This window comes from Lepidochelys olivacea, assembly GCF_965140295.1.
Source record: "Lepidochelys olivacea isolate rLepOli2 genome assembly, chromosome: 6".
NCBI classification, from domain to species: domain Eukaryota; kingdom Metazoa; phylum Chordata; order Testudines; family Cheloniidae; genus Lepidochelys; species Lepidochelys olivacea.
In genome coordinates this window covers 10,173,272-10,200,186 of record NC_140416.1, presented here as the reverse complement: position 1 = coordinate 10,200,186, position 26,915 = coordinate 10,173,272, and the positions used below count along the sequence as shown (strand labels likewise).

Genomic DNA, 26,915 nt, shown 5'->3' with positions numbered 1-26,915 from the left:
TCCTTTTCAGATGGTGGTTTAGGAGCCTGTGTGTCTGTGGGGCTTTGATCGGGGAACTCGGGTTCCGTTCCCGGCTCTGCCACAGACAGCCATGTGACGCTGGCTGAGTCCGTTGCCATCCTGAGCCCATTTGCCCAGCCATGACCTGGGGCCTCAAAGAGGCCAGACCCAGCAGATGGCGACGCTGGTAAGTCATGCTAGGGTCCTGGCGTGGGGACAGGTCAAGGGTCAGCGATTGGCAGTCCAGGGTGAGAGTAACTCAGGGTCAGGGGTCACAGGTCACCAAGGTCAGAGGTCGCCGAGACCCTGGCTTGGACACGTCCACGAGCCCTACTGCTTCCTGGATAGGTTGGCTCCTGGTTCAGCCAATCCCAACATTAAACTGGTGGAAACCCCGCCTACTGGAGCCTACCCAGTCAATCAGACACAGGATGAATCACCTCTCAGTGTGTGGCGTCGCCTTATCAGCACCTCCCCCAACCAATAACGTCTCTGCTCTACGGCGACGTTAGCTTATCCCCGCCCACATCTCCCCATTGGACGCAGATAGCGACGAACAGGCAAAACAGCCAGGGGGGAGGAGGAAGACTAGGCCAATGGGATGGCAGTGATGGCTATCGCCAGCCAATACGCTGCCAGGACCCGCCCAGCAGAGGCCGCTGTGCCAATAGGAGCGCACGGGCGGGGCCGCGGGGCTGGCGGGCGGGTCTCTTGCCCCCGGAGAGGGGTAGCGCTGCCAATGGGCAGAGCGCGGGGCGGGTGACGGCGCAGCGCACGGAGAAAGGAGGGGGGCAGGGCACTTGGGCTCCGGCGCGACGAGCTCTCGGACGCGGCGCGAGATGTCAGAGCTGCGGGCGGCGGGTCCCGGGCCCGGGACAGGCCCAGCGGCGGCGCCCGGACCCTCGGCACCGGCCGCGGGAGGCGGCGGAGGCTCCGGGCCCGGCCCGACCACCCCGCTCCCCTCGCCGGCACCGGGCGGCGGCGGGCCAGGATGCCCCGTTGGAGCGGGCCCGGGAGGGGTGACAGCCGCTTCCGGGTCGGCCAGCTCCGCTTCCGGGTCGGCCCGCGAGGGCTGGCTCTTCAAATGGACCAATTACATCAAAGGGTATCAGCGGCGCTGGTTCGTGCTGAGCAACGGGCTGCTGAGCTACTACAGGTGAGACCCCGCCCCCGGGCCGGGCCGGGCCCCGCCCCCAGCCCTCCTGCCCCATGGCAACGGGCTGCTGAGCTACTACAGGTGAGACCCCGCCCCCGGGCCGGGCCCCGCCCCCAGGCCTCCTGCCCCATGGCAACGGGCTGCTGAGCTACTACAGGTGAGACCCCGCCCCCGGGCCGGGCCGGGCCCCGCCCCCAGCCCTCCTGCCCCATGGCAACGGGCTGCTGAGCTCCTACAGGTGAGACCCCGCCCCCGGGCCGGGCCCCGCCCCCAGGCCTCCTGCCCCATGGCAACGGGCTGCTGAGCTACTACAGGTGAGACCCCGCCCCCGGGCCGGGCCGGGCCCCGCCCCCAGCCCTCCTGCCCCATGGCAACGGGCTGCTGAGCTCCTACAGGTGAGACCCCGCCGCCGGGCCGGGCCCCGCCCCCAGGCCTCCTGCCCCATGGCAACGGGCTGCTGAGCTACTACAGGTGAGACCCCGCCCCCGGGCCGGGCCGGGCCCCGCCCCCAGCCCTCCTGCCCCATGGCAACGGGCTGCTGAGCTACTACAGGTGAGACCCCGCCCCCGGGCCGGGCCCCGCCCCCAGCCCTCCTGCCCCATGGCAACGGGCTGCTGAGCTACTACAGGTGAGACCCCGCCCCCGGGCCGGGCCGGGCTCCGCCCCCAGGCCTCCTGCCCCATGGCAACGGGCTGCTGAGCTACTACAGGTGAGACCCCGCCGCCGGGCCGGGCCCCGCCCCCAGCCCTCCTGCCCCATGGCAACGGGCTGCTGAGCTACTACAGGTGAGACCCCGCCCCCGGGCCGGGCCCCGCCCCCAGCCCTCCTGCCCCATGGCAACGGGCTGCTGAGCTACTACAGGTGAGACCCCGCCCCCGGGCCGGGCCCCGCCCTCCTGCCCCATAGCGATGGGCTGCGGCGGCGCCACTACAGGTGAGACCCTGAGCTCATTTGTGCTCTGTGAGCTGACCTTCCCCAGAGCAATGGGTGCTGACCTACTACACCCCGCTGGAGATGGGTCCTGCCGACTGAGTCCCTGCCCCACCCCCAGTGGTACGTCCCAACTCCTGAGCTATGGGTGAGACCCTTCCCCTGACAGCAGTGGGGTCCTAAGCTGCTTCAAGGAAATCCCTATTTCCCTTTCTGAGCTAGACAGTCTCCTCACCACTGTGTCGTGGCCTCCCTCCCCCAAGCTACTGCAGGTCATGGGGACTGCCTCCCATTGGGACCCCATCCTAGGGAGAGTGATTTAGCTCTGCAGCTATTATCCCAACCCTTCCCTCACACTGATACTTCTCCGGGCCTGGGATGTCCCAACAAAGAGGCTCCTTTTCCCACCCAAAGCAATGGGTTCCTCGGGTACTGTATCTCTTGCTCTATATCCCCCTCCCTGTCTAGAGCTTGCTGGGAAGGGCCCCTTTTACATTCTCCTAAAGTAGCATTAAGCTGCTCAGTTCCTGTCCTCACATCAAAAGACTTATACATTAACTCAGATAGTGATTATTTCCCAGTAGGGGGAGTTCTCCCCTTCTGCCCCTCACAAGAAAGGTTGTTCTTGTAGTTAAAGGACTGGATTGGGTCATTCAGTTCCCTGCCGTGCTACAGACTCCATGTGTGACCTTGGAGAAGCCAGATGCTCTGTGCCTCATCTGTAAACTGCAAATAATATTACCCTGCCTTGCAAGGGTGTGGTGATGATGGGCCAGATAAGTACGTAAACCAACAGACTTTTTCAGGTAGCAAGGTCCCTGCCCCCACATGTGAGGAAGACTCAAAACCCCTAGGGAAAGAGAGAGGACCCCCTTGCTTATGCCCTGAACAGTGGGCTTATCTGCTGCTACAGGTACCTACCCTTAGGAAGAGACACCAGTCATGCCCCCCCCCACCTTTGCAATGAGCTCCTCAGTTACAGGTACTGGTGGCAACCCCTGCAGAGAGAGTTTCCCAAGAGCACCAGGTTCCATGGTTGCTGTAAATATCAGGGATCTTCCTGTACAACAAGACCCCTGTAGAGAGAGATAGTAGCAGAACTAGAGGGAGTTCAGAGAAAGGTGATGAATATGATCAAGGCCTGGATAACTCTCCCAGGCAGAGAGATTGAAAAGACTGGGATTGGTACTTTAGAGAAAAGGTAAATGAGAAGGGTCATGGTAAAAATCTATAAAATAATCACTGGTTTTGAAAAGGGGAGATTGGGAGCTTCTGTTCTCCGTGTTTTCTAACACTAGACCAAGGGACATTCAAAGTCAATACTTTTTTCACACCAGTGTGGTATTAGCCTGTGGAACTCACTGCCACATGAAGTCACTGAGGTTCAGAATTTAGCAAGATTCAAAAAGGGATTGGACAGCTATATGGAGATTAAGAACATCCCGATTAATTAAAGATTTTTGGAAGGGATATTAAAGATTGGCTTAAGTCTGAAATTTATTAGGATGAGAGGTTTCAGAGTAGCAGCCGTGTTAGTCTGTATTTGCAAAAAGAAAAGGAGTACTTGTGGCACCTTAGAGACTAACCAATTTATTTGAGCATAAGCTTTCGTGAGCTACAGCTCACTTCATCAGGAATGCATCCGATGAAGTGAGCTGTAGCTCACGAAAGCTTATGCTCAAATAAATTGGTTAGTCTCTAAGGTGCCACAAGTACTCCTTTTCTTATTAGGATGAGAGGAGGCCTAAGGTAGGAGACAGATTATCCCTCTCCTGCCATGGCAGCGTTCTTACATCTTCTTGTGTGCTGACCACTGGTTGAAACAGAGTATGGGACTAGATGGACCTTGGACCTGATCCAGTCTGGCAGTTCCTATCCTTACCCCCAGAGCAGTCAGCTACTGGGGATGACTAACCAGAAACCCCCTCTGTCCTTGTTACAAATTCCAGCAAATAGATCCTCTTCCAGGAGATTCCATCCCATCCCCATCTCTTGGTAGCTATGGGCTTTTCAGCTAACACTGGCACTGGAAAACCTAACTGAGGCTCCTGTGGGAGAGATCTACTCCCATCCCCTTTTCTGTGCAAAGAGCTTCTAACTAACAGAGATACAATGATCTTACCTCCTGAGCATCTGTGGAAGGAGACACACGTCCAGACTAGTGGGTTCCTTAGCTACTACAAACACATGGGCAACCAGATGCCCAAACAGAGCAGCAGACTCCTCATCTACCGTAGGTATTTGGGCATGGGAACTCCCTCCCCTGCCTGCCCTCCAAGGGAAAGACAAACCCTTCCATATCTCCACCCAGCACAATGGGCTGATGGTCTGTTATAAATATGGGGGCGACCAGGGCCACTCACTCCACTTATTCCCTGGGACTGCCACCCTCCCCCATCCAAACCCAGAGCAACAGGTTGCTGAGCTATTCCAGCTACAAGCAGAGCAGTGTTGCCTAGTGGATAGAGCACTGGACAGGGACTCAGGAGACCTAGGTTCTCTACCCAGCTCTGCTACTGGCCTGCTGGACCACCTTGGGCAAATCATTTCCCCTCTGTTTCCCCCATCGGTAAAATGTGGGTAATGATACTGACCACTTTTGTAAAGCACTTTGAGATCTACTGATGAAATTACTAGATAAGAGCTTGGTACAACAACTGGCTCAGCCCTGTCCCAGGGAGAGACCCCCTCCTCCCCCAAAGATCAATGGGCTTCTCAGCTGCTAAAGATAACTCCAGCAAGAGAGATGTCTTTTGTCCTGGGGACATTCTTCTCATGAAAAGCAATGAGCATTCAGAGTGCTGAGATACTTAGGTAGAGAGATGCCTGCCCAAACTCTTGCTGGATAGAGATCTCCCATCCCCCTGCTGAGTCTGCTCCCTCCCCCCAGCACTCACCCAGCCAGAGTTACTGAGCAAAGGTACAGGGGCTGCCCTGCCCAGTCACCTTAACTGGGCTCGCTGGACAAATGGTTCCTAAGTTATTGCAGAGACTGGGGTTCCCTCTTGCTCAGAGTCACCTCCCTCCTCCTCACTGAGCTACTGCCGGGGCCAGAATTTCCCCTCACTCAGTGGGGAGATTCCCCCATGTTATCCCTTCCTTGGAGCAATGCTGCTACAGATGAGGGGTTCACTGCCAGTCGCTGCCCCATCTGAACTCTCCTCCTCTCTCACTCAATCATAACCCCTATGTACTGAGGCCTTCTCTTCCTGATGTTCCCTCTGAGGCCCAGCTGGCTGAGTAGAGCCCCAAGAATTCGGTAAAGTAGCGGGAGGGTGACTCCATTGTTCTTTTGGTTGGTGGCTGGTGCCCGTTAGGAAACTTCAGGGCCAGGAGGCCAACTCTAAGTCTGTGCACTCGCTCAACACCGTTCTGCTATTTGGCCGGTAGAGAATTGAGCAGACATCATTCACATTCCCTTGTTCAGCTCAGTTTTGGGGCATCCTGAGCTGCTGGAAAACCCTCCTGCTGCCAGCCTGTAATTCCCCTTCCCCAAACTGGGAGATGGCACCTCGTTTCCATACCTAAACTGGGTTACACACACACACTGAGCTAGTGACCTATAAGTAGCACTGGCAGCTGCTAACCCTAAGCCTCTTGCAGCCCATTGTACGTTGCCCTGCATCCCCTAGGTTGACACCCTACCCAGAATCACAGGCTACGCACAGCAGCCCCCGGCATGGCAGTTGGTCCATAACACGTCTCCTGGGTTCCTTCCCCACTCTGGGGACTAATCTGAGCTTTAAACAAAATATTTCTTGTTCTAAGTGCGTGGATCAGTGAGGTGTAAGCTCAGGGGATGTGTGGTCAGTCCAGCCCTCTAGTGCCTTGCACCAGGAGGGAAGTGGAAAGCAACCTCTCTGTTTGGGTGAGTGGGGTAGCAAGGGCATCGCCCACCCAGCCAGAGGGGCCATGTGCACCTCCTGCCCCCTCTGACTTTTGGAACTCTGAGGCAGCTCCAGTCTGCTCCTTGTGTAACAGTGCTGCTCAGTCTGGCTGTTTGTGGGTACCTAGGCAGTAAAGTGCTACCGTGTGGGTGGAGGGATTCTGTGCTCTGGGCCCTCCAAGATGCTGGGGTGGGAATAAGGACTGCTCTCCTGTACCAGGGTGAGCAAGTTAGAACCTTCTGTAAAAACCCACTGAAATCTTTCTCCAGTGCCGTCTTCCCTGAAGGATCTCAAAGTGGTGTTTAGATTGGATTCAGGGATCACTGAATTGGAGTTGGCCAACATGCCCAGGTTCTGGTGGGGAGTGTGATAAGATTTGAATCACCAAGGCCATTTACATCAGCACTTTGTGCAGCCCCGTATCCACCACCACACTGGGGCCTTGAGTCACTATTTCCTCCAGGGCATGCCTTCCTGAATTGCTCACACTACTGTTTGTGGTGCAGGGGTTCTGAAACTGGGGGTTGGGACCCCTCAGGGGGTCACGAGGTTATTACATGGGGGGGTCGCGAGCTGTCAGCTTCCACCCCAAAACCTGCTTTTCCGCCAGCATTTATAAAGATGTTAAATATATAAAAAAGTGTTTTTAATGGTGTTGCACTTAGAGGCTTGCTATGTGAAAGGGGTCACCAGTACAAAAGTGTGAGAACCACTGTTGTAGCACCTCAGGGTTCGCTGAACATCTCCCATCTGACCTGGCTTTGCATGCTTAGGTTTGGGCAGCCAGGAAGTAATTTCATTGCCACCTGCATAGTAAATATTTTCAGGTAGAACAAAACTGTTTGCACACCCTGCCTGTAGCTGACATCTGAGCCCCAGAGTCTCCACAAGGGTTAAAAACTTTACCAGGGGCCTGGATTGGAGAGAGAGGGAGGGGGTGGTTCTTCCTGCCAAGCCCGGCCCTACCCCCCCTCTTCCATCTCCTGACTGTTGGGCTCTCAGTACTCTGCTCTACCCCAGCCTCCTAGCTGCTTCAGGTGTGAGTGTATGGGGCTATGGGTACACTACACATGCTACAGCTGTGGCTACCCCGCTGTAGCACTGTACTGTAGAGGGGGCTTTGCAGCTGCAGCTACCCCACTGTATAGGGTGACCATATGTCCCAATTTGGCCAGGGCAGTCCCCTTTTTCAAATCTGTCCCAGCCGTCCCTACTTTTTCACCAAAACTGGGCTCTTGTCCCAGCTGCAAGGCAGAGCAGAGAGCAGCGGCTGCTGCTCGGGGTTCAGCTGAAGGCAGCGTAACCCTCCAGCAGCAGTGGAGAAACGTGATGCTGGCAGGCAGTGCTGCCTTCAGAGCTGACCCCTCCTCCCCGCCCAGGCTGCACAGAGCTCAGCAGGTCAGCCCCAGCTGCTGGCGGCACAGGGCTTGGCAGGCTAGCCCCTGGTGGCATGGGGAGGGTGGCTCTGGGGACAGCTCGGGCGAGCCCTGTGGGTGGGGGCAGCTCTGGCAAGCCCTGGCCATCCTGTTTTTACTTTAAGAAATATGGTCACCCTATCGCTGTAGCCCTGGACTCGAGAGGGGGGTTTGCAGCTGCAGCTACTCTGCTGTAGCCCTGGACTCGAGAAGGGGGTTTTCCTTTGAGGTAGGAAATTCACATCCCCTAGAGGTGGCAACTAGGTCCATGGAAGAATTCTTCTATTAGCCTAGCTGCATCTACCCCAGAAGGTTAGGTTGACCTAACTGCAACAGTAGACATGGAACTTAACAGCCCTGAGTGACGTAGCCAGATTGATGTAATTTTTAGGTGTAGACCAGTCTGCTGCTTTATTGCTTTGGGTCCTCCTGAGGGCCTGCCACAAGGCCTGCTTCTGCTCATATCTTTCCTCAGCAGCAGCCTAAGGGAGAAGGACAATCCAGTGGTCAGAGCACTAGCCTGATACTTGAAAGACATAGGTTCAAATCCTGGCTCTACCACAGACTCCCTGTGTGACCTGGAGCAAGTCACGATGCATCGGTGAAGTGAGCTGTAGCTCACGAAAGCTTATGCTCAAATAAATTTGTTAGTCTCTAAGGTGCCACAAGTATTCCTTTTCTTTCTGCAAATACAGACTAACACGGCTGCTGCTCTGAAGTCTGTGTGTGTGTCTCTATTTTACAGATGTCAGAGTGGCACTGCCCAGCTTCTCCGGGGTGTAGTGGGAATGTTAGATTGTGAAGTGCTCAGATGGTGATGTAAGTGCAAGTAGCTGAGACAGATTCTTGAGACCCTCACTGTGGTCCAGAGGGCTGGGAATGGCAGCTATGAAACTGACAGGTTTCAGAGCAGCAGCCTGTTAGTCTGTATTCGCAAAAAGAAAAGGAGGACTTGTGGCACCTTAGAGACTAACCAGTTTATTTGAGCATAAGCATCCGATGAAGTGAGCTGTAGCTCAGGAAAGCTTATGCTCAAATAAATTGATTAGTCTCTAAGGTGCCACAAGTACTCCTTTTCTTTTAGCTATGAAACTGACCAGCATCTTGTTATGTCACTCTGCTGATGCTCAGGAAAGCCATGAGCAGAGACACTGCAGCCTCAGGAAGGCAGCCCTGCATTTGGTCATGTTGGGAGGATTTTCTTCCCAACCTTAAGGGCTAGAAACATCATTTCGTAAATAAATGAAAGCTTAAATCCTCAGAAGGCGGTGACTTATCCTCCCCACCCTTGACACCAGGTCTATGGCATCTCAGAAAAGTCCCAGGAAAATGGTTCAGGAGTTATGTCTCAGGCAGGCATCTTGATTATAAACTGTTTAAAGTGACAACACAGAGGAAGGGCGCCCAGCCTGGCTGAACCCAGGGTGGGGTGGCTGCTTGTTAGCTGTTCTCCTCTAGGTAGCCCTGTATTATTCATAGAGTAACTAGAGCCTGGAGGGTAAGAATAGCTGGCAACACAAGCTCATGTTACACAGCTGGGGGTGTGGGAGGGCAGAATGCACAGTTCCCCTCCCCCAGCCTTCTTGTCTGATGCTCTCGAGCAAAGACTTCCAGGGTTTAGAGAGTGCTCAGGAAAAGTGGCAGCCCCTGAGATAAAGCAGCTCACCCCCATGTTGTCTTCTCCCCCATCTCCAAGAGGGTGACCTACATCAGCTTCCTTGGTGTGCCAGCTGTAAGCTGCCAAGGCCAGGGGGAAGGTGTGAGTGTGTGCCAGCCCTTGGCTGCCTAGGTGTTGCTTGGTTATGCAGGCAGGGAGATGGCCCCGCATTGTACCACAGCGATACAGTGGGAACTTTGAACTCATCCTGAGCTGGGGTGGGGGAGGGAAAGGTTGCAGCGTGAATAACTAGATTGGCTGCTGAAGAGCTCATGTGACCTTCAGGGCAGGGAGGCTGTGTGTTCTTGCTAAAAGTGAAGTTGAGCCAGCAGGGGGCATATGGAGGGGGGGAAGGGAGATCCCTTGACCTTAATGGGGGGGGGGGCAAGAGAGGACCCACCCTTCCAGCCATGCTAATTCTGCCATGGCTATTTGGGGGCCTTTCTCTTCCCATCACTATTACCCAATCAGTGAGATCAAAGGACAGGATCTAGCAGGGACATCTCCCCTGGCCAGCTCTGGAATTTCCTGCTGGGTGGTGGGTGTTCTGTGCATGCTCCGCTCCCTGCATTACTGGGCATGTTGACAGCAGTGTGTGATGTGGCTGGCCGGAAATTCACTAGTCCACTTGGTTAATATTTACTTTGGGGGCGGAAGACTGTTGTGTGAACTCTGTGAAGCCACATCCACCTGGGGCTTAACACCCCCAAAAGCTCGCCAGTCTGGCCGAGTCCCAGCAGTGAACATAAAATCCCCAAAAAGAAAAGGAGTACTTGTGGCACCTTAGAGACTAACCAATTTATTAGAGCATAAGCTTTCGTGAGCTACAGCTCACTTCCTCAGATGCATATCGTGGAAACTGCAGCAGGCTTTATATATACACAGAGAATATGAAACAATACCTCCTCCCACCCCACTGTCCTGCTGGTAATAGCTTATCTAAAGTGATCATCAGGTGGGCCATTTCCAGCACAAATCCAGGTTTTCTCACCCTCCACCCCCCCACACAAATTCACTCTCCTGCTGGTGATAGCCCATCCAAAGTGACAACTCTTTACACAATGTGCATGACAATCAAGTTGGGCTATTTCCTGCACAAATCCAGGTTTTCTCACATGTATGTATGGGGGTGGGGGGGATGTGAGAAAACCTGGATTTGTGCAGGAAATAGCCCAACTTGATTGTCATGCACATTGTGTAAAGAGTTGTCACTTTGGATGGGCTATCACCAGCAGGAGAGTGAATTTGTGGGGGGGGGGGGTGGAGGGTGAGAAAACCTGGATTTGTGCTGGAAATGGCCCACCTGATGATCACTTTAGATAAGCTATTACCAGCAGGACAGTGGGGTGGGAGGAGGAATTGGTTCATATTCTCTCTGTATATATAAAGTCTGCTGCAGTTTCCACGATATGCATCTGAGGAAGTGAGCTGTAGCTCACGAAAGCTTATGCTCTAATAAATTGGTTAGTCTCTAAGGTGCCACAAGTACTCCTTTTCTTTTTGTGAATACAGACTAACACGGCTGTTACTCTGAAACCTGTCATAAAATCCCCAGCCATCTGGCTTGACTAGTGTGCGGCTGGCTGGCTGGGCTAAATTATCAGGCCGTTCTATGAAGTTCAAGATGTTGCCCTATTAATAGAAATGCCTGCCAGTGTAGAGATCACATGAGCATAGAAAAGCCTCCCCACCCAGACTCTTAAAAGGGGATAGGCCTGGCCCATTAATAGAACAAACTGGGAGCCACTGCCAATGTGGGGGGTGGCATGGGAGGCGGAGAGAAATGCCTCTGGAGCTTGCCATATGCTAGTGAAAGCTGGCAGAGAAGAGACCTGGTTAATAATGTCCACATAGCAGGGAGCTCAAATCAGAATAAACCACCAGCATATGGGGTGCCCGGCACTCCACAACCACCTCTCTCGCTGATTCTGGGGTGAAGCTGCTAAGGTCTCAAAACCCCCACCTTCTCCTCCTTGGCTGGAGTTCTGTCTAGGAAAGAGGATGGGATGCTGGGGGAACAGGTGGCTGCTGAGATGGTGCCATGTCATAAGAACAGATATGTTGGGTCAGACCAATGGTCCAGCTAGCCCACTATCCTGTCTGCCAACAGTGGCTGGCACCAGATGCTTCAGATGGGGTGAACAGAACAATGCCAATTATCAAGTGAACCATCCAGTCCCAGCTGTTGGCAGTCAGAGGCTTAGGACGCCCAAACCATTGGGTTGTGTCCTTGACTATCTTGGCTAGTAGCCATTGATGGACCTATCCTCCAGGAACTTATCTAATTTTTCTTGAACCAGATTATACTTTTGTCCATCACAACTTCCCCTGGCAAAGAGTTCCACAGGTTGACTGTGCATTGTGTGAAGAAGTTCTTCCTTTTGTTTGTTTTAAATCTGCTGCCTATTTATTTCATTGGGTGACCCCTGGTTGTTGAGTTATGTGAAGGAATAAATACTTCCTTATTCGCTTTCTCCACACCATTCATGATTTTATAGACCTCTGTCGTCTCCCCTCTTAGTCCTCTCTTTCCCAAGCTGAACAGCCCATGTCTTTTTAATCTCTCCTCATATGGAAGTTGTTCCAGACCCTTAGTCATTTTTGTTACCCTTCTCTGTACTTTTCCCAATTCTAATCTATCTTTTTTGAGATGAGGCGATCAGACATGCACTCTTTATTCAAGGTGCAGGTGTACCATGGATTTATATAGTGACATTATGATATTTTCTGTCTTACTATATCGCCCTTTCCTAATGGTTCCTAACATTGTTAGCTTTTTCTACTGCCGGTGCACATTGAGCAGATGTTTTCAGAGAACTATCCACAATACCTGCAAGATCTCTTTTTTAAGTGGGAACAGCTAATCTAGACCCCATTGTTTTGTATGTATAGTTGAGATTGTTTTCCAGTGTGCATTAGTTTTCACTTACCTACACTGAAATTCATCTGCCATTTTGTTACCCACCTGCCCAGTTTTGTGAGAGCCCTTTATAACTCTTCAGTCAGCTTTGTACTTAACCATCTTGAATAATTTTTTGTCTACAAACTTTGCCACCTCACTGTTTACCCTTTTTTCCCAAACCATTTATGAATATGTTGAACAGCTCTGGTCCCAGTACAGATCCTTGGGAGAACCCACTGTTTACCTCTTTCCAGTGTGAAAACTGATGATTTATTCCTACCCTTTGTTTCCTATCTTTAACCCAGTTACCGGTCCATGAGAGGACTTTCCTCTTATCCCATGACTGCTTGGCTTGCTTAGGAGCTTTTGGTGAGGGACCTTGTCAATGGCTTTCTGAAAATCCAAATACACTGTATCCACTAGATCACCCTTGCCCACGTGTTTGACCCCCATCAAAGAAGTTTAATAGATTGGTGAGGCATGATTTCCTTTACAGAAGGATTCTTCCCCAATATATTGTGTTCGTCTATGTGTCTAATAATTTTGTTCTTTACTATAGTCTCCACAAATTTGCCTGGTACTGAAGTTAGGCTTAGTGGGCTACAATTGCCAGGACCAGCTCTGAAGCCTTTTTAAAAGTCAGTGTTACATTAGCTATCCTCCAGTCACCTGGCACAGAGGCAGATTTAAGTGATAGGTTACAGACTACCGCTATGGCTTAGTGTGGGAATCTCCTTCTCATGCTCTCCGGTGAAGACTGATGCAAAGAATTCATGTAGTTTCTCTGCAATGGCCTTGTCTTCCTTGCATGCTGCTTCAGCGCCTGGATCATCCCGTGGCCCCACAGAGAGTCTGGCAGGGTCCCTGCTTCCCCTGCACTTCCCCCCCCCCCAAAAAAAAGTTGCTGTTTAGTTTTTGAATCTTTTGCTAGTTGCTCTTCAAATTCTGTTCAGCCCAGGGGTGGCCACCCTGAGCCTGAGAAGGAGCCAGAATTTACCAATGCACATCGCCAAAGAGCCACCGTAATATGTCAGCAGCCCCCCCTCCGCTCCCAGAGCCACCTTCCCGATCCGCTGTTTCCTGGCATGCAGGAGGAGGGGGGAGGAGCAGGGCATAGCAGGCTCAGTGGAGGGGGCGGGAAGGGCTGGAGTGGGGGCAGGGCCTGTGGCAGAGCCAGGGGTTGAGCAGTGAGCGAACACACACCCGCCCCCCCCCCCCGCCCCCCAGTGGAAAGTTGGCGCCTGGAGCTCCAGCCCCAGAGTCGGTGCCTGTACAAGGAGCGCATAATAACTTCTGAAGAGCTGCATGCGGCTCCAGAGCCACAGGTTGGCCACCCCGGTTTAGCCTGCCTAATTATACTTTTACATTTGACTTGCCGGAGTTTGTTCCTTTCTGTTTTCCTCAGAAGGATTTGACTTCCAATTTTTAAAAGGTGTCTTTTTGTCTCTAACCAACTCTTTTACTACTGTTTAGCCATGGTGGCATTGTTTTTGTTTGGTCCTCTCACTGTTTCTGTTGTTTGGGGTATACATGTAGTTTGAGCCTCTATTATGATGTTTTTAAGAAGTTTCCATGCAGTGTGCAGGCATTTCACTCTTGTAACTGTTCCTTTTAATATCCATTTAACTATCTTCCTTATTTTTGTGTAATTTTCTTTTTGAAGTTAAATGCTACTGTGGCTTGTTGTTTTGGTATTTTTCCCCCTACGAGGAGGTTAAATTTAATTACGCCATGGTTGCTATTACCTAGTGGTTCAGCTATGTTCACCTCTTGAACCAGATCCTGTGCTCCATTTAGTTCTAAATCAAGAATTGCATCTCCCCCCTTGCGGGTTCCAGGACTAGCTGCTCCAAGAAGCAGTCATTTATAGTGTCTAGAAATTTTATCTCTGCATCCCATCCGGAGGTGACATGTTCCCAGTCAATATGGGGACAGTTGAAATTCCCCATTATTATTGGGTTTTCTGTTTCTGCAGCCTCTCTAGTTTCCCTGGGTATTTCACAAGCACCGTCAGCATCCTGGTCACATGGTCAGTAGTTTATTCCTATTGCTATACTCTGATTAGTCAAACATGGAATTTCTATCCATAGAGATTCTATAGTACAGTTTGATTCATTTAGGATTTTTACTTTATTTCAGTCTGCTTTCTTTCACATATAAAACCACTCCCCCACTAGCATGACCTGTCGGCTTTCCCCCAGCCCTTAGTTTAAAAACTCCTCTGACTGTCTTAATTTTACATGCCAGCAGTCTGGTTCTGTGATGCCCATCTCAGTGTTGACTTGGGTTACCCATTGTTTGCCTTTGTTCCCCAACCTTCTCCACCATAATTGCAGATCGAAAGCGGAGATGCGTCACACCTGTCGTGGGACCATTAACCTAGCCACAGCCAACATCACTGTGGAGGACTCCTGCAACTTCATCATCTCCAACGGTGGGGCACAGACCTACCACTTGAAGGCCAGCTCAGAGGTGGAGCGGCAGCGCTGGGTCACGGCCCTGGAGCTGGCCAAGGCCAAGGCTGTCAAGATGCTGGCTGAATCAGGTAAGTGGTGCCATGCGCGGCTTCTCCGAGGGAGCTCTGTGGAAGAGGAGGGAGGGACCCAGTGGTGGTGCAGTGCAGAGGACTTGGGGGAAGCTAGGAATGCGTGAACATGAAGACTGAATTCCCTTCCTCTCAGGGGAGGGAGTGCTCTCCTAGGTGGGGCTTAGGGTCCCAGGGTGCAGTGCTGTGTGTCAGGAGGCGGGATCTGAGACCCCTAAGTAATTGGATCTCCCAACTCCTTTAGCTACCTGCTCGGAGCTCTCTTGGGAGCTGCAGATGATGAGAACCTCGCACCTGAAAGCAGCACCAAACGCTTCACCCCAAGATACCAATCACCTTTCCATTTTAGGGATGTGATGTGTAGCGTGGGGGTCGATACAATTTTACAATTGGGATTCCTGGCATGTTTCGTTCCATCCTATTTAGATTTTCAGCTCCTCGGGGCAAAGACCACGCGTCTCCAGCCTTCCCCAGCACCAAGCCCATGGTTCTCCAGTCACTGCTCAGTGCTGAACTGCGTGCCCGATGCCCCATGGCAACACACGGCCTGGGGGCTCGTTGCCTTCCAGTTTGCTTTAGCATAAGGGGCAGATGGACCCTGCTTTACCCAGTAGGCTGTTCAATCTCTGGTAGAGCTGTATCTCCACAACTACACCCTGTTTCTGTATCGTAAATCTGCCTGGCTCCCCATCCCATGGCTAAGCTGCTGTGTTCTGCAGCAAGAGGCGTTTGAGGCCGTTCTTCCCCCTGGGCTGATGTATTTAGCTCCACTGAATTTTATTTCCCATGGGAACACGGGGGTCTGACTGTGGCTCAGCTACCGCCTCGCGCTGTCTGGGGCTGTGGCATGAATGCACATAAAGATCTGCTCATGCACTTACATTGGCTCTCCACACTCAGGCAGCCGCTGCTTGGAATGTTCAGGAAAGTGAAATCAGCACCCTTGGTAGGTGTCCAGCCATACCCAGGGGCTGAGTTTTGTGTGTGACAATCGGAGTTGTCTCTGAACCTCTCTAATAGTGTCAGCTGTTACCTCCCTTAATACAAAATCCCAGGTCTTCTCTGACTGCTGCTTGAATGGCAGCTGTCACTTTCGCACCATGTAACGTAGAACAAATGATGGAACAGGTCTGGAAAATGAAAGATTACTTGCAGTTTTGAGGCGGGGGGAGAATATCCCAATTTTTCTATACCTTTTCCAGATTAGCCCCTATGGACATAGCAAATGATTAGCTATATCTGTTTGGGACAGTATGTACAGCTGCCAGCACAGTGAGGTATCATTCCTGAGTAGTGCCTTTGGGAGCGACCCCCAATACAGTTATTTAATGTAGCTCTGCGTTGGCCTGCTTGGGATTTCTGGACCTCTTTTTTTTTTTTTCTTTTTTCAGGACAACGTAGACCACTAAAAGATCAGCTGTCATGTCTTTACTGACTTTGACAATGCTAAGTCTTGATTACAATCTCTGCCATCTCTAACCGTGAATTCCAAGATTCGGGGCTCTGGTATTCCTGAAATGTCTTTGTTTTCTGAGTTCTAATATATACCCTAGTGTTGACTCTCATACAAGATGTGTGTTAAACAGCAAGCTAGCCACATGGTCAGATCAGATCTTTCCCTTAAGATTTCCTGGCTTGATCTGTTCTGATAGTGTATTGGACTTGGATAGTGTCTTGGATAGACTTCTTGGAGCCACTTATGCAGTGAACAGCCCTGCCCATTACTGTCATCCTGGCTTTAGAATAATCATTTCAGATTCTGTTTTGAAATAGAGGAGAGCGCAACAAATAGCCTGTCTGGAGTAAAAATATTCTCCGTCTTTAACTCCAAATCCATGCCCCTTCTCAGCTGTCTGGGGAGCAAGGTGAGCTTTACGCTATGGCCTGTGGGTGAGCAGACATGTGCTGTTAGACCAAGGAAGGAAGCTCAAAAGCTCCTGTCTGCTGAAGCTCTGCCCTAACAGTTCAACCAGGGCTCCAGGACTTCAGCTGCTGAGATGTCACATGGGTGGAAAAGGCAGCGTCCAGTCTGCTCCGAGGGTAGAACCGGGAGCTGAGACATGTTGGTAGCTGGCACGGAGCATAGGTGTAATAATTCTTGCCAAGCAATTGGGCTGCTGCATTGAGCGCTAGCTGAAGTTTTGTGATGTGGCTTATGTAGATTGCAGTACGGGAGCCCAGCTGCCAGCATGGATGGGTCACTAGCAGTGGTTCTGTAACCCACAGCCACTCAGCCTGGCACTCTGTGCCCACCAGCGGTGGCTGGGCCACAGATGGAGCCATGGCTAACAGAGCTGGCTCTTTTAGTCCAGGTAGGAGTGGCTTATGGTTTGAGAACCGATGAAGTGAGCTGTAGCTCACGAAAGCTTATGCTCAGATAAATTTGTTAGTCTCTAAGGTGCCACAAGTCCTCCTTTTCTTTTTGCGAATACAGACTGAGACGGCTGGTACTCTGAAAAGAGGTCCTAGGGTCAGTCCCCACTGCTGAGGCCCCAGCCAGGTGCTATAATTCCAACCTGAGCAGCCATTGGATGACAGCTGCTGTCAATCATTACTGACCTCCAGCTGGATTGGACAGGATGAGGCACCATTTCCCCTGAGCTGTCCAATCCACTACCATCACTTTGTGGAGACAGAATGTAGGAAGCGCTGACCGTGTGTGGGGAGCAGGGGAGGGTTTGGTAACACACTTGGCTGGTCGGTGCTGAGTATCCCTTCCTGGCTGGATGTGATGTGGCTTGTCCTTGACCCCCCCTCCCCCCCCAGATGAGTCGGGTGATGAAGAGTCCGTATCACAGACAGACAAGACGGAGCTGCAGAACACACTGCGCACCCTGTCCAGCAAAGTGGAGGACCTGAGCACGTGCAACGACCTGATTGCCAAGCATGGCACGGCGCTGCAGCGCTCCCTCAGCGAGCTGGAGACCCTCAAGCTGCCCGCCGAGAGCAACGAGAAGATCAAGCAGGTCAACGAGCGAGCCACACTCTTCCGCATCACCTCCAACGCCATGATCAACGTGAGTGTGGCCAGCTGCGGGGGGTGGAGCACATGGGAACTGCAGGGATTACACACCCCAGCGTGCACTGCTCCAGATTGGAGAGGCTTCTCAGATCAGTGCAGAACTGTGCATGCTGGATCATGTGCTGTGTGGGGCAAGCAGCCATGGCCTGGGTCTGTGCAACACAATAAGGCCCTGATCACTATTGCAGTGAAGGCGATCTCTGGAGCAGGGGGCAGATGTATTGTCCTCTGTAAATCAGTACAGGTAAACTACGGGTTCCTGCATTGCCATCGGAGCCCTCTGTTGGGCAAAACACGAGCACCTGTGGCCTACGTGCCCTCCCTGTTATGGTGAATGCCCTGCGGTGCCTATCTAGGGCTTCTGTGGCTATTGCGATCAGCCCCTGCCACAGCACATTGAATTGGGTCACCTGGTGGGCAGAGAAGAGGTGTAAAAGGATGTAAATCCCTTGCACCCTTTTACACCTCTTCTCTGCCCACCAGGCAGCCTGATACAGTGTGCCACGCTGGGGGTTGATCGCAGTAGGACGTAGGAAGGGATGGGGATGGGGCAGGATTCCACATGGAGAACGGTTCCAGCTCAGCTCTGTGATTTTCTAAGAGGCCAGTGAAGGCATGGTTCAGTGATCGCTCATCTGGCCATAGAGGGTTGAGGTATCACCGCCCTGGTGTCAGAGGGAGATGGGGAACCCAGTTATAGGATGTGGGGTGTGGGAAGTTCCCAATATGGGCTGGTCCCCAGAAGGGAGCTGGGGCTGTGAGGGAAATGTGGATCTATGCTCGCTCAAATGACTGATCCAACGGTGGCTTCAGCTGGGAGCCCCCTCCATTTCTCTGCCTGCTGTCCCAGCTTTGTAAGCTGCCAAGCACTTGCCAGGGAGTCTCTGGCCTCAGAGCTGCCTCTAGTCTTCAGAACCTCAGCACAGGGGCTCACAAGGAAGATGTTGTCTTGACTGGCCAGAAGGAATTATCGTCTGGGTGGCTACAAGGCCACTTGAGCTGGGGTGGTGGCTGGGACACTGCCAATGGCTTGAAAATTCCCCTGCAGCTCTTGTTTGTCCACAAGGGGGCAGCATTGCCCCGGGTGGGAATAAGAGGCATCTGGAGCCTACCAACGCATGCTGAGCAGACCCCTCTAAGGCAGCGCTTCCGGGGCAGGGTGGAGTACAGAGCTGTGGCAGTGACCTGTGCTCTTCCTTGCAGGCCTGCCGAGACTTCCTGATGCTGGCGCAGACGCACAGCAAGAAGTGGCAGAAGTCCCTTCAGTACGAGCGAGACCAGCGCATCCGTCTGGAGGAGACTCTGGAGCAACTGGCCAAGCAGCACAATCATCTAGAGAGAGCCTTCCGAGGGGCCACCGTGCTGCCAGCCAGCACTCCCCGCAGCGGGGGCTCCGCTAAAGGTCAGAGGGCAGGGCTCCTTCCCCGAGGCTGCACTACAGCTGTCTGCTGTTGCTCTTGCTGGGTGATGCAAGGACTGGTGGGATTGGGAGCTCTCTCTCAGGCATCTCCATCGTTATGCACTGCTCCCTTCTAGAGCTCCCCCTGCTGAGAGAGGCTGGGACTGGAGTAGCCAGGAGCTTCTGCCACAGCAAGTGATCCTGCCCTGCTCCTGCTGGAAGAGATCAGGACTGAAGTAGCTGGGAGCTCACCCCAAAAGCAGCACTGCTGCCCCGCTCCCAACAGTGCCCTCTGGTCTGGTGGGAGAGGCTGGGGCTGGAATAACTGGGAGCTCCCCTATAGCCAGCACTCCTGCCCTGCTCCTTGTAGCACCCCCTGCTGGGAGAGGCCAGGACTGGAATAGCTGGGAGGTCCCCACACAGCCAGCACTGCTGCCCTGCTTCCCATAGCACCTCCTGCTGGGCTCCAGGCAGATGGAGACTGAAGACTCTCGTGTATAGCTTGCCACCATTCCCTCTTGCAGATGAATGCTGCCCAGGGAAAGGAGACCTGAGCGACGAAGATGATGATAATGAGTTCTTTGATGCACCGGAGATCATCACCATGCCGGAGAGCATGGGCCACAAGTGAGTGATCTCGGGCTGAGTCTTGGGCATCGTTCTCCCTACTCCTCTGCCTAGCAGGGAGGATGCCCCTTCCCTACGCGTACATCTGTGGATGATCATGTAGCTCTGCTTCTGCTGGTAAGCACCATACTGTAGGTTACTGTGATGAAGAGGGGTAGCTATCAGCATGGCCTGGGCCTCTCCACCTCCCTGCCATGTCCTGTACCATTCCTTTGCTCTTCAATGCGCATCAGACTGAGAAAAGCCTCTGATGGCTTGGGGGAGGGAGGGCATTGAGGGGTGCAATGTGCTGACTTTTGTTTTCTCTACTTCCTGTAGACGCACCGGCAGCAATATCAGCGGCGCCAGCAGTGACATCAGCCTCGACGAGCAGGTAGTTCTGTACCCAGGGCAGGTACAGTCTTGTTGCTGATGGAAGCCCCCAGAGAGAGAGAGAAGCTGTCTGGGGGACATGGGCAGATATCCCAAGGAATGTTCCTGGCACTGTTGACTTGAGCTTGCTGGGTGCTTTAAGCAGGCATGAAGCCAAGGGCCTGACAGGCAGGGCTGTGGGTATGGGAGTGCATGAAAGCTGAGTGGGGGAAGAACTAGGCCTTCTGGGAGTGGAGTGGGAGGAGATCTGGTGGACTTGGTCAAGCAGGGTGTCCCAGGCATAGGAAGCTGCATGGAAGGAGGCTGGAGGTAGAGAGAGGGACATGAAGGGAGGGAAGGAGTCAAGACTGAGAAGAAGTCATGCAGGGCCAGGAAAGCCTGCAGACTGGCTTTCCCTTGGTCATGCCAGCATGGTCTTGCCCTCAGTACAAACATCAGCCAGAGGACACAAAAAAGGAGAAGAGAACTCGGATTCCCAACAAGCCGAACTACAGCCTCAACCTGTGGAGCATCATGAAGAACTGCATTGGGAAGGAGCTCTCCAAGATCCCCATGCCGGTGAGTCCCCCAGCCTGCGGGGGTGCTCTGGGGCTAATCCTTTGAAAGAGGGTGACCTCCAGTTTTCTGAGGAACAGCTGGGACTGAGGCTGCAAATTGATGAGCCCCATTGATCTAAGGTTGTTAGGTTCCCAGTGCTGCGGCTCCCTGGGCAGCCAAGATCCTGGGCTCCTCTCCTGTCTCTGACTCCTCTCTCCTGCTGCCAGGTGAACTTCAACGAGCCTCTGTCCATGCTGCAGCGCCTCACCGAGGACCTGGAGTACCATGAGCTGCTGGACCGAGCAGCCAAGTGCGAGAGCTCCCTGGAGCAGCTCTGCTACGTGGCCGCCTTCACAGTCTCCTCTTATTCCACCACCGTCTTCCGCACCAGCAAGCCATTCAACCCTCTCCTGGGGGAGACCTTCGAGCTGGACCGGCTGGAGGAGAACGGCTACCGCTCCCTCTGCGAGCAGGTGTGAACAGCCTCTGCCCTAGAGGGCAAGCCAGGCTGCCATGCCGTCTGTGCTGGGGCTCCTTAGAGATCTCCTCCAGCTGGAGCTCCTGGTGCTGCCATCCCTCTCTACCCAACCCCAGGGCCCCACAGTTGTGTCTCTTAGAGAGAGCCAGGTGCTGGGCTTGGGAGTGGCAAGTAATGGCACAGGTCCCTTGGCAACTATCTCGTTCTCTCCCTTATCTCTCCCAGGTAAGCCACCACCCTCCCGCTGCTGCCCACCATGCTCACTCCAAGCACGGCTGGACGCTTCGCCAGGAGATCAAAATCACCAGCAAATTCCGTGGCAAATACATATCCATCATGCCCCTCGGTGAGTCCTGGCCACCAGCATCCCTACTGCTAGGCACTAGGGAGGGTTCCTCGAGCCATGGCAGAGTGTCCCAGGCCCCTTAGTGGGGGTTTCTATCTCCACTCCCCTTGCTGTTACCCTATGTGCCAGCGAGGGTCTCCAGCCCCTCCTGTAGTGTTGTCAGCTGCCCAGGAAGGAGGATGGTAGAGTGTGGTGAAGATGATGCCCCCTCTCCTCTCCCAGCTCAGTGCTCCTTCTGCCCCAGCCCATCGCAGGAACATGCACTGGAGAGCCAGATTTCTGGGATCCATTTCCACTCCACCACTGCCTTGCAGAGTGATCTTGAGCAAGCCACCCAGCTGCCATGCCTCAGTTTCCATAGTGGGAATGGCCTGAGCTGGTGGGGAGCTTGGAAAGCACGAAGCAAGTGCCACTGCAGCAGGCTAACCCCAGCCACACAACTAAGGTGACATTTATAACACCTAGCTCTGACCTAGAGCTTTTCAGCCATAGAGATCAGGGTCACAACCCCTATTTTACAGGGGGGAACTGAGGCACAGAGAAGGGATGTGACTTATACAAGATCACCCTGCTGACTGGGGCACAGCTGGGAGCTAAGCTTTCTCTAAGCTGCGCAACCATGCAGCAAGCTATAAAAGGGCCACGCAGGCGGGGAGAGGCGCCCCTCGCCCAGCCCAGCCCTGCTGCAGCTGCCAGTCCAGGGAGAGGCGCCCCTCCCCCAGCCACTAGCTGCTGCGGTGAGAGAGGGCTGGGGGAAGTCCTCTCTCCCCGTTGCAGCCCTGGGGCAGCCTGCACCTCAAACCTGTCATCCCTGGCTGCACCCTCTGCCCCAGCCCTGAGCCTGAACCCCTCATCCCCGGCCCCACCCCGGAGCCTGCACCCCCAGCCAGAGCCCTCACTTCCCCACACTCCAACCCTCTGCCCCACCTCTGAGCCCCTCGGCCCCACGCCCGCCGCACATCACTTCCATATTGGTGCACATAACAAACTTCATTCTGCACATGGATGTAAAAAATTAGAGGGAACATTGGCTGGGATTAGAACCCAGGTGCCCTGACTCTCAGCCCGGTCCAGTAGGCCACGTTGTCTGAGTTTCTTTGCCAGTGGAAGGAACAGTGAATATCATGGGTCTGAGGGCGTTCTAGTCAATTGGATGGTAACCCCAGAGTGGTGGGGGATTGGTTGTACAATTGGAGATCTGGAAAGCTGCTTATAAGCTGTTGAGAAATAGGCGTCTGCAGTATTTGTTGGAGAGTGTCTTGCTCTTTTATACCCCTTGTGCAAGAAATCAGACATGCTCTGGGACCCGTCCTTCAGCCCCCTGGCTGCTGCTCGTGTGCTGCTTCCTGGAATTGGTTACATGGCACAAGCATCTGTCCAGAAACCGTGTTAGACATAACGGCAAATACACACATCGGGCTGAAACCACCAAAGTAAAGGGAAGTGCCGCTGCGTGAACGCAGTTGGTCACCTCTGAGGAGATTGGAAAACAAATGAGCCCGGCAGTGTTATGGCTCCTGCAGGGACATCCTCAAATCCAGTGCTTTCCCCATCCCCCGCTCCCTACAGTGCTCTCTTCTGGGAGAGGCTGGGGCTGGAGTAGCTGGGAGCTCCCCACACAGCCAGCTTGGTACTTCCTAATTGCATGGCGCATGTGACTGTAGGATAAAAGCAGATTGGGTTGCTGTTAAGTGTTGGGCTGGGTGAAGTCAGGTTCGTGTTGCATTGGGGGCTCTTCTAGAGATGGGCGGGAGGCCTGGATGGGCGCAGGTGTGTGCTGTCTGCAGCATTGTAAGGCAGCCGCTGGGGTTAGACTGGCCATTCCCTTCCCCCATTTTTACTGCTTCTGCAGCGTGGGTGGGTGGAGTTCGTCCTGTCCCAGCGCGGAGGGGGTGTCTGCTAACGGCTGTTCCAACCTCCACCTCCCTGTCTCTAGGTACCATCCACTGCATCTTCCACTCCTCCGGCAATCACTACACATGGAAGAAGGTGACCACCACAGTGCACAACATCATAGTGGGCAAGCTATGGATAGACCAGGTGAGCAGGCGGGTTTGGGAACATGTTCACGTGGCAGCACTGGGAGGCAGGATTCCTGGGTTCTGTTCCCAGTCCTGCAGCAGCGTGGATGGGAACAGGGGCAAGTAAGTCCAGGAACGGGTTGTACAGCAGCAGCCAGGACCCCTGGGTTCTATTCCCAGCCGTGTGACTTGGGCTAGGCACCTAACAGCCATGGCTTAGTTTCCCCATCACTACCATGGGGGTGGGGGCTTGGAAAGTGCATCGTGAGTGCTGCTGAGCCTAGTTAACCCAAACCTTACTCCCCTGCAGTCTGGTGAGATCGAAATCATCAATCACAAGACGGGCGACAAGTGCAATCTCAAGTTTGTTCCTTACAGCTACTTTTCCCGGGATGTGGCCAGGAAGGTAAGAGGGGGATTCATGGCTCATCCTCATCCCGAGTCTCCTCCCCCACCCCCGAGCAGGGTGCAGTGCTCATCGGGGCAGTGCAGGAGAGGGGCTTGGGGGATAGAGGAGGGGAGAGAACAAAAGGGCCAGGTGCTGTGGGGCAGAGGGGGAGACAGGATGGGAAAGGACCTGTGTGAGCTGCTGCCCCATGACAGGTGAAGGAGAGGGCAGCACGTGGGGTGTGACATGGCAGCTACATCTGGGGAGTGACCTGCCCAACCAGCCCTGTATTGCTGGCTCAGCTCCAGTCCCAACTAGCTGTTCCTCTGGGGTCAGGAGCGCGGAGATAACGGGGCTGGGGGTAGATGGGATCTGGGGAATCCATGGAGGGCGCAGTGGGTCTGGGGCGAGGAATCTGGTGAACTCCTGAGCAGAATGATGGGTTAATGGAGAGGAAGGGGGTGGAATATGGTGAATTTCTGGCTCCTGCAGCTGGCTTTGGCTGCTGGGAGTGGCACTAGAGGCTCATATGGGAACTTCCCCATCTCTCTGCTCCTGTGCTGGGTGGCTGGGGAGACAGCTGCACCCAGTGCCACACTTTGTACTTTCCATCCCGGCAGGTGACAGGGGAGGTGACAGACCTCTCGGGGAAAGTGCACTTTGTCCTGCTGGGCACCTGGGATGAGAAGATGGACTGCTTCAAGGTGCTGCCAGGCAGTGGGGAGAACGGTGCTGAGGGGAGGCAGAGAGCCGAGGAGAGTCGGGTCCTGCTGTGGAAAAGGAACCCCCTCCCGTGAGTGAGGGCTGCTGGGCTGGGGGTGTGGCGGAGACACTGGGGGCTAGATGGTCCAGCATAGCCCCGGCTTCCTTCTGGGCTGTCTGAGATGCAGGTGCCGGCTCACGCCTTGCCATCTCTGCCCTCCAGTGCAGAGATCAGGGATTCCCATGGGACAGGGAACCGCTTCCCCACAGGCGGAGCAGGCCGCAGGGCTGGAGGGAGGACGCCATGCTGGCAGGATCTTCAGGGGTCGCGTACCCCGGCCGTGTCTCACCCTTGTCCCTCGGCACAGGAAGAACGCGGAGAACATGTACTACTTCTCTGAGCTGGCTCTGACGCTCAACGCCCTCGAGAGCGGCACCGCCCCCACTGACAGCCGGCTGCGGCCTGACCAGAGGCTGATGGAGAACGGGCGCTGGGATGAGGCCAACGCCGAGAAGCAGCGGCTGGAGGAGAAACAGCGCATCTCCCGCAAGAAGCGCGAGGCCGAGGCTATGAAGGCCACGGAGGATGGTAAGGAAACTCTTGGCTCCCTGCCCCTCTCCTCGCCCCAGGCGGCGCTGGTGTGTCTGACACCCCTCCCGCCAATCTTCCTTCCCCCTCCAGGCGCTCCCTACGACCCCTACAAGGCTCTGTGGTTCGAGCGGAAGAAGGACCCTGTTACAAAGGAGTTGGCGCACGTGTACCGGGGAGGATACTGGGAGAGCAAAGAGAAGCAGGACTGGAGCTCGTGTCCGGACATTTTCTGAGCTGGAAGTGGCAGGATCAGCAGCAGGAGGAAGAGAAGGAAAGAGGATGGAGGTTGAAGGGAAGCAGCCGATCATGTGACTTCCTTGCCTAGCGCTTTCCTCGAGTGTCTGTCTGTCTTAACCAATCGCTCGTTCCGAATCAATCACCACAAGCAAAAGCCAGTGGCGGTGATTGGCTGGGTTGCCTTAGCTGATTGACACTGACATTGATGTCTAGATCCCCGGGGCTGGTGCTCTGTGCCCCAGGTGGCCGTGTCCCCCAGCTCCCTTACGCGGCTGTCTGTCTGTCCAGCTTGGCTCAGCCCGACTCCTCCGGGAGCTGTGGGAGGGAAGAGCTCTGGAGCTGTTAGAAAAGGACTGGCCCTTGTTAACACCCTTAGACAAGGGGATGCACACAATGGGGCTGTGGGACAGAACAGAAGCCTCCCAATGTACTTCCCATGGGGTGGGGGGCTGTTTGCGGGAGCTGGGGATATCCTGTATCTCATTATTGTGGTGGGGAGGGGTCAGTCTCTCCTCCCTTAGGCAGGAGCTAGGGGCACCCAAGTGGCTGGGGGAGCCTGGTGAGTGCCCATGGAGACGGAGGGATGTTGTGGCAGGCAATGCAGAGCCATAGCTCCTCTTCCATCCCGGAGCAGGGGATGAGGCTGTGACTGGCCTTGCTCTCCGAGAACCCTGTCTGGGGCAGTGTCTGCTGAACTTTCTGTCTGATTTCAGAGAGGGCTGTGGGCAATGAGACCCCCACCCCCTCTGCTCTCCCCTCCTCTCCCGCCAAGAGGCACCCACCCCACTGTCTTCCCCCTCCCCATGTGCACTCTGGAAGGTGGGGAGCTGCGGTGGGGGTGGAGCATCCCTCTGGCCAAGCGAGCGCCTGTTATATAGCTGTATATTATATATATGTAGAGAGAGCTAATATTTTGTTTGATTTCTGCCCCCTCCTCCCACAGTGGGTCTCATTTTTGTAACACCCACATCTCATGTCTCCTGCACAGTGAGTACCCATGCTCTGTAGAGCTCCCACCCAGCCCCTCAGGCACAGCACTGGTCTGGGGGAGAGGGGGAGGAGGTGCTTGGGCCCAGAGCCATACTGGCTTTGGGCTAGGGCCCTGCTGACTTGGGATAGCATCCCTCCTTCTCCACTTGGCCACTCCCCCCCCATGTTAGTCACCTGCCCCTTCCAGCAGGAAGGATGGAGGCACTGATAGCGGCCACAGTTGGATCCTGAGGTTCAGAGGTGCTGCCAAAGCAGGAGAGGATCGGGCAGGGCCAGGAAACAGGCCAGCCCCAAAATCAGAGGGGCGTCTCTCTGCAGCCCTGAACCTGGCTGAGAATCACACACTGAGGTGCCTTCCTTGTATGTTTCATTCTGGGTTCGTTCTTTTCCCCCCTTGACTCCACCACCTCTGCCAACCGGGTGAGGGGGCAGTGTTCGTATAGACTGCTGGCTGGACGGGGCAGGTCCCCTCTCGCCGGCTGGGTGAGATGAGGCCAAGCCCAGTGCTAGCTGATCCCTGCTTGTTGGGGCAGGAGGAGGCACAGAGGGGGCATGGGCCCTGGATTCCCATGGGAGGGACACTGGTAGATTTAAAAAAAACTAAAACAAATCCCTCCACTTCTAGTTTTGGGTTTTTTGCCTTACTGTTTTTTTTCTCTTTTTTTTTTTTTTTCCAAGAAAACAACTAAATTAAAAAAACCTGAAAGCCCCA

At 54.1% G+C, this 26,915-nt stretch overlaps 1 protein-coding gene across 3 annotated transcripts; it reads left to right on the top strand.

Moving 5' to 3' along the window:
• The first annotated feature begins 717 nt into the window (after positions 1 to 717).
• Positions 718 to 26,915, top strand: OSBP (oxysterol binding protein). Of its 3 annotated transcripts, none has more exons than XM_084631897.1 (14): positions 721 to 1,156; positions 14,284 to 14,492; positions 17,259 to 17,509; positions 18,718 to 18,916; positions 19,438 to 19,540; positions 19,859 to 19,913; positions 20,339 to 20,470; positions 20,677 to 20,922; positions 21,153 to 21,273; positions 23,210 to 23,313; positions 23,605 to 23,700; positions 24,303 to 24,475; positions 24,753 to 24,973; positions 25,067 to 26,915. In XM_084631897.1, the coding sequence occupies exons 1-14, from the start codon at positions 840 to 842 to the stop codon at positions 25,207 to 25,209; spliced, it is 2,370 nt and encodes a 789-aa protein (XP_084488023.1). In that variant the 5' UTR covers positions 721 to 839; the 3' UTR covers positions 25,210 to 26,915. The 3 variants fall into 3 exon arrangements, with proteins under 3 accessions (XP_084488022.1, XP_084488023.1, XP_084488024.1); XM_084631898.1 differs by lacking the exon at positions 721 to 1,156 and adding an exon at positions 1,968 to 2,017; XM_084631896.1 differs by having other exon boundaries at positions 718 to 1,156; positions 24,753 to 26,915.

Coding starts and splice junctions, on each gene's coding strand:
- OSBP (XM_084631896.1), top strand. CDS start 840: ATGTCAGAGCTGCGGGCGGCGGGTCCCGGGCCCGGGACAGGCCCAGCG. Junction 18,917..19,437: donor CAGCGGGGGCTCCGCTAAAG/GTCAGAGGGCAG, acceptor TCCCTCTTGCAG/ATGAATGCTGCCCAGGGAAA. Junction 20,923..21,152: donor ACCGCTCCCTCTGCGAGCAG/GTGTGAACAGCC, acceptor TATCTCTCCCAG/GTAAGCCACCACCCTCCCGC.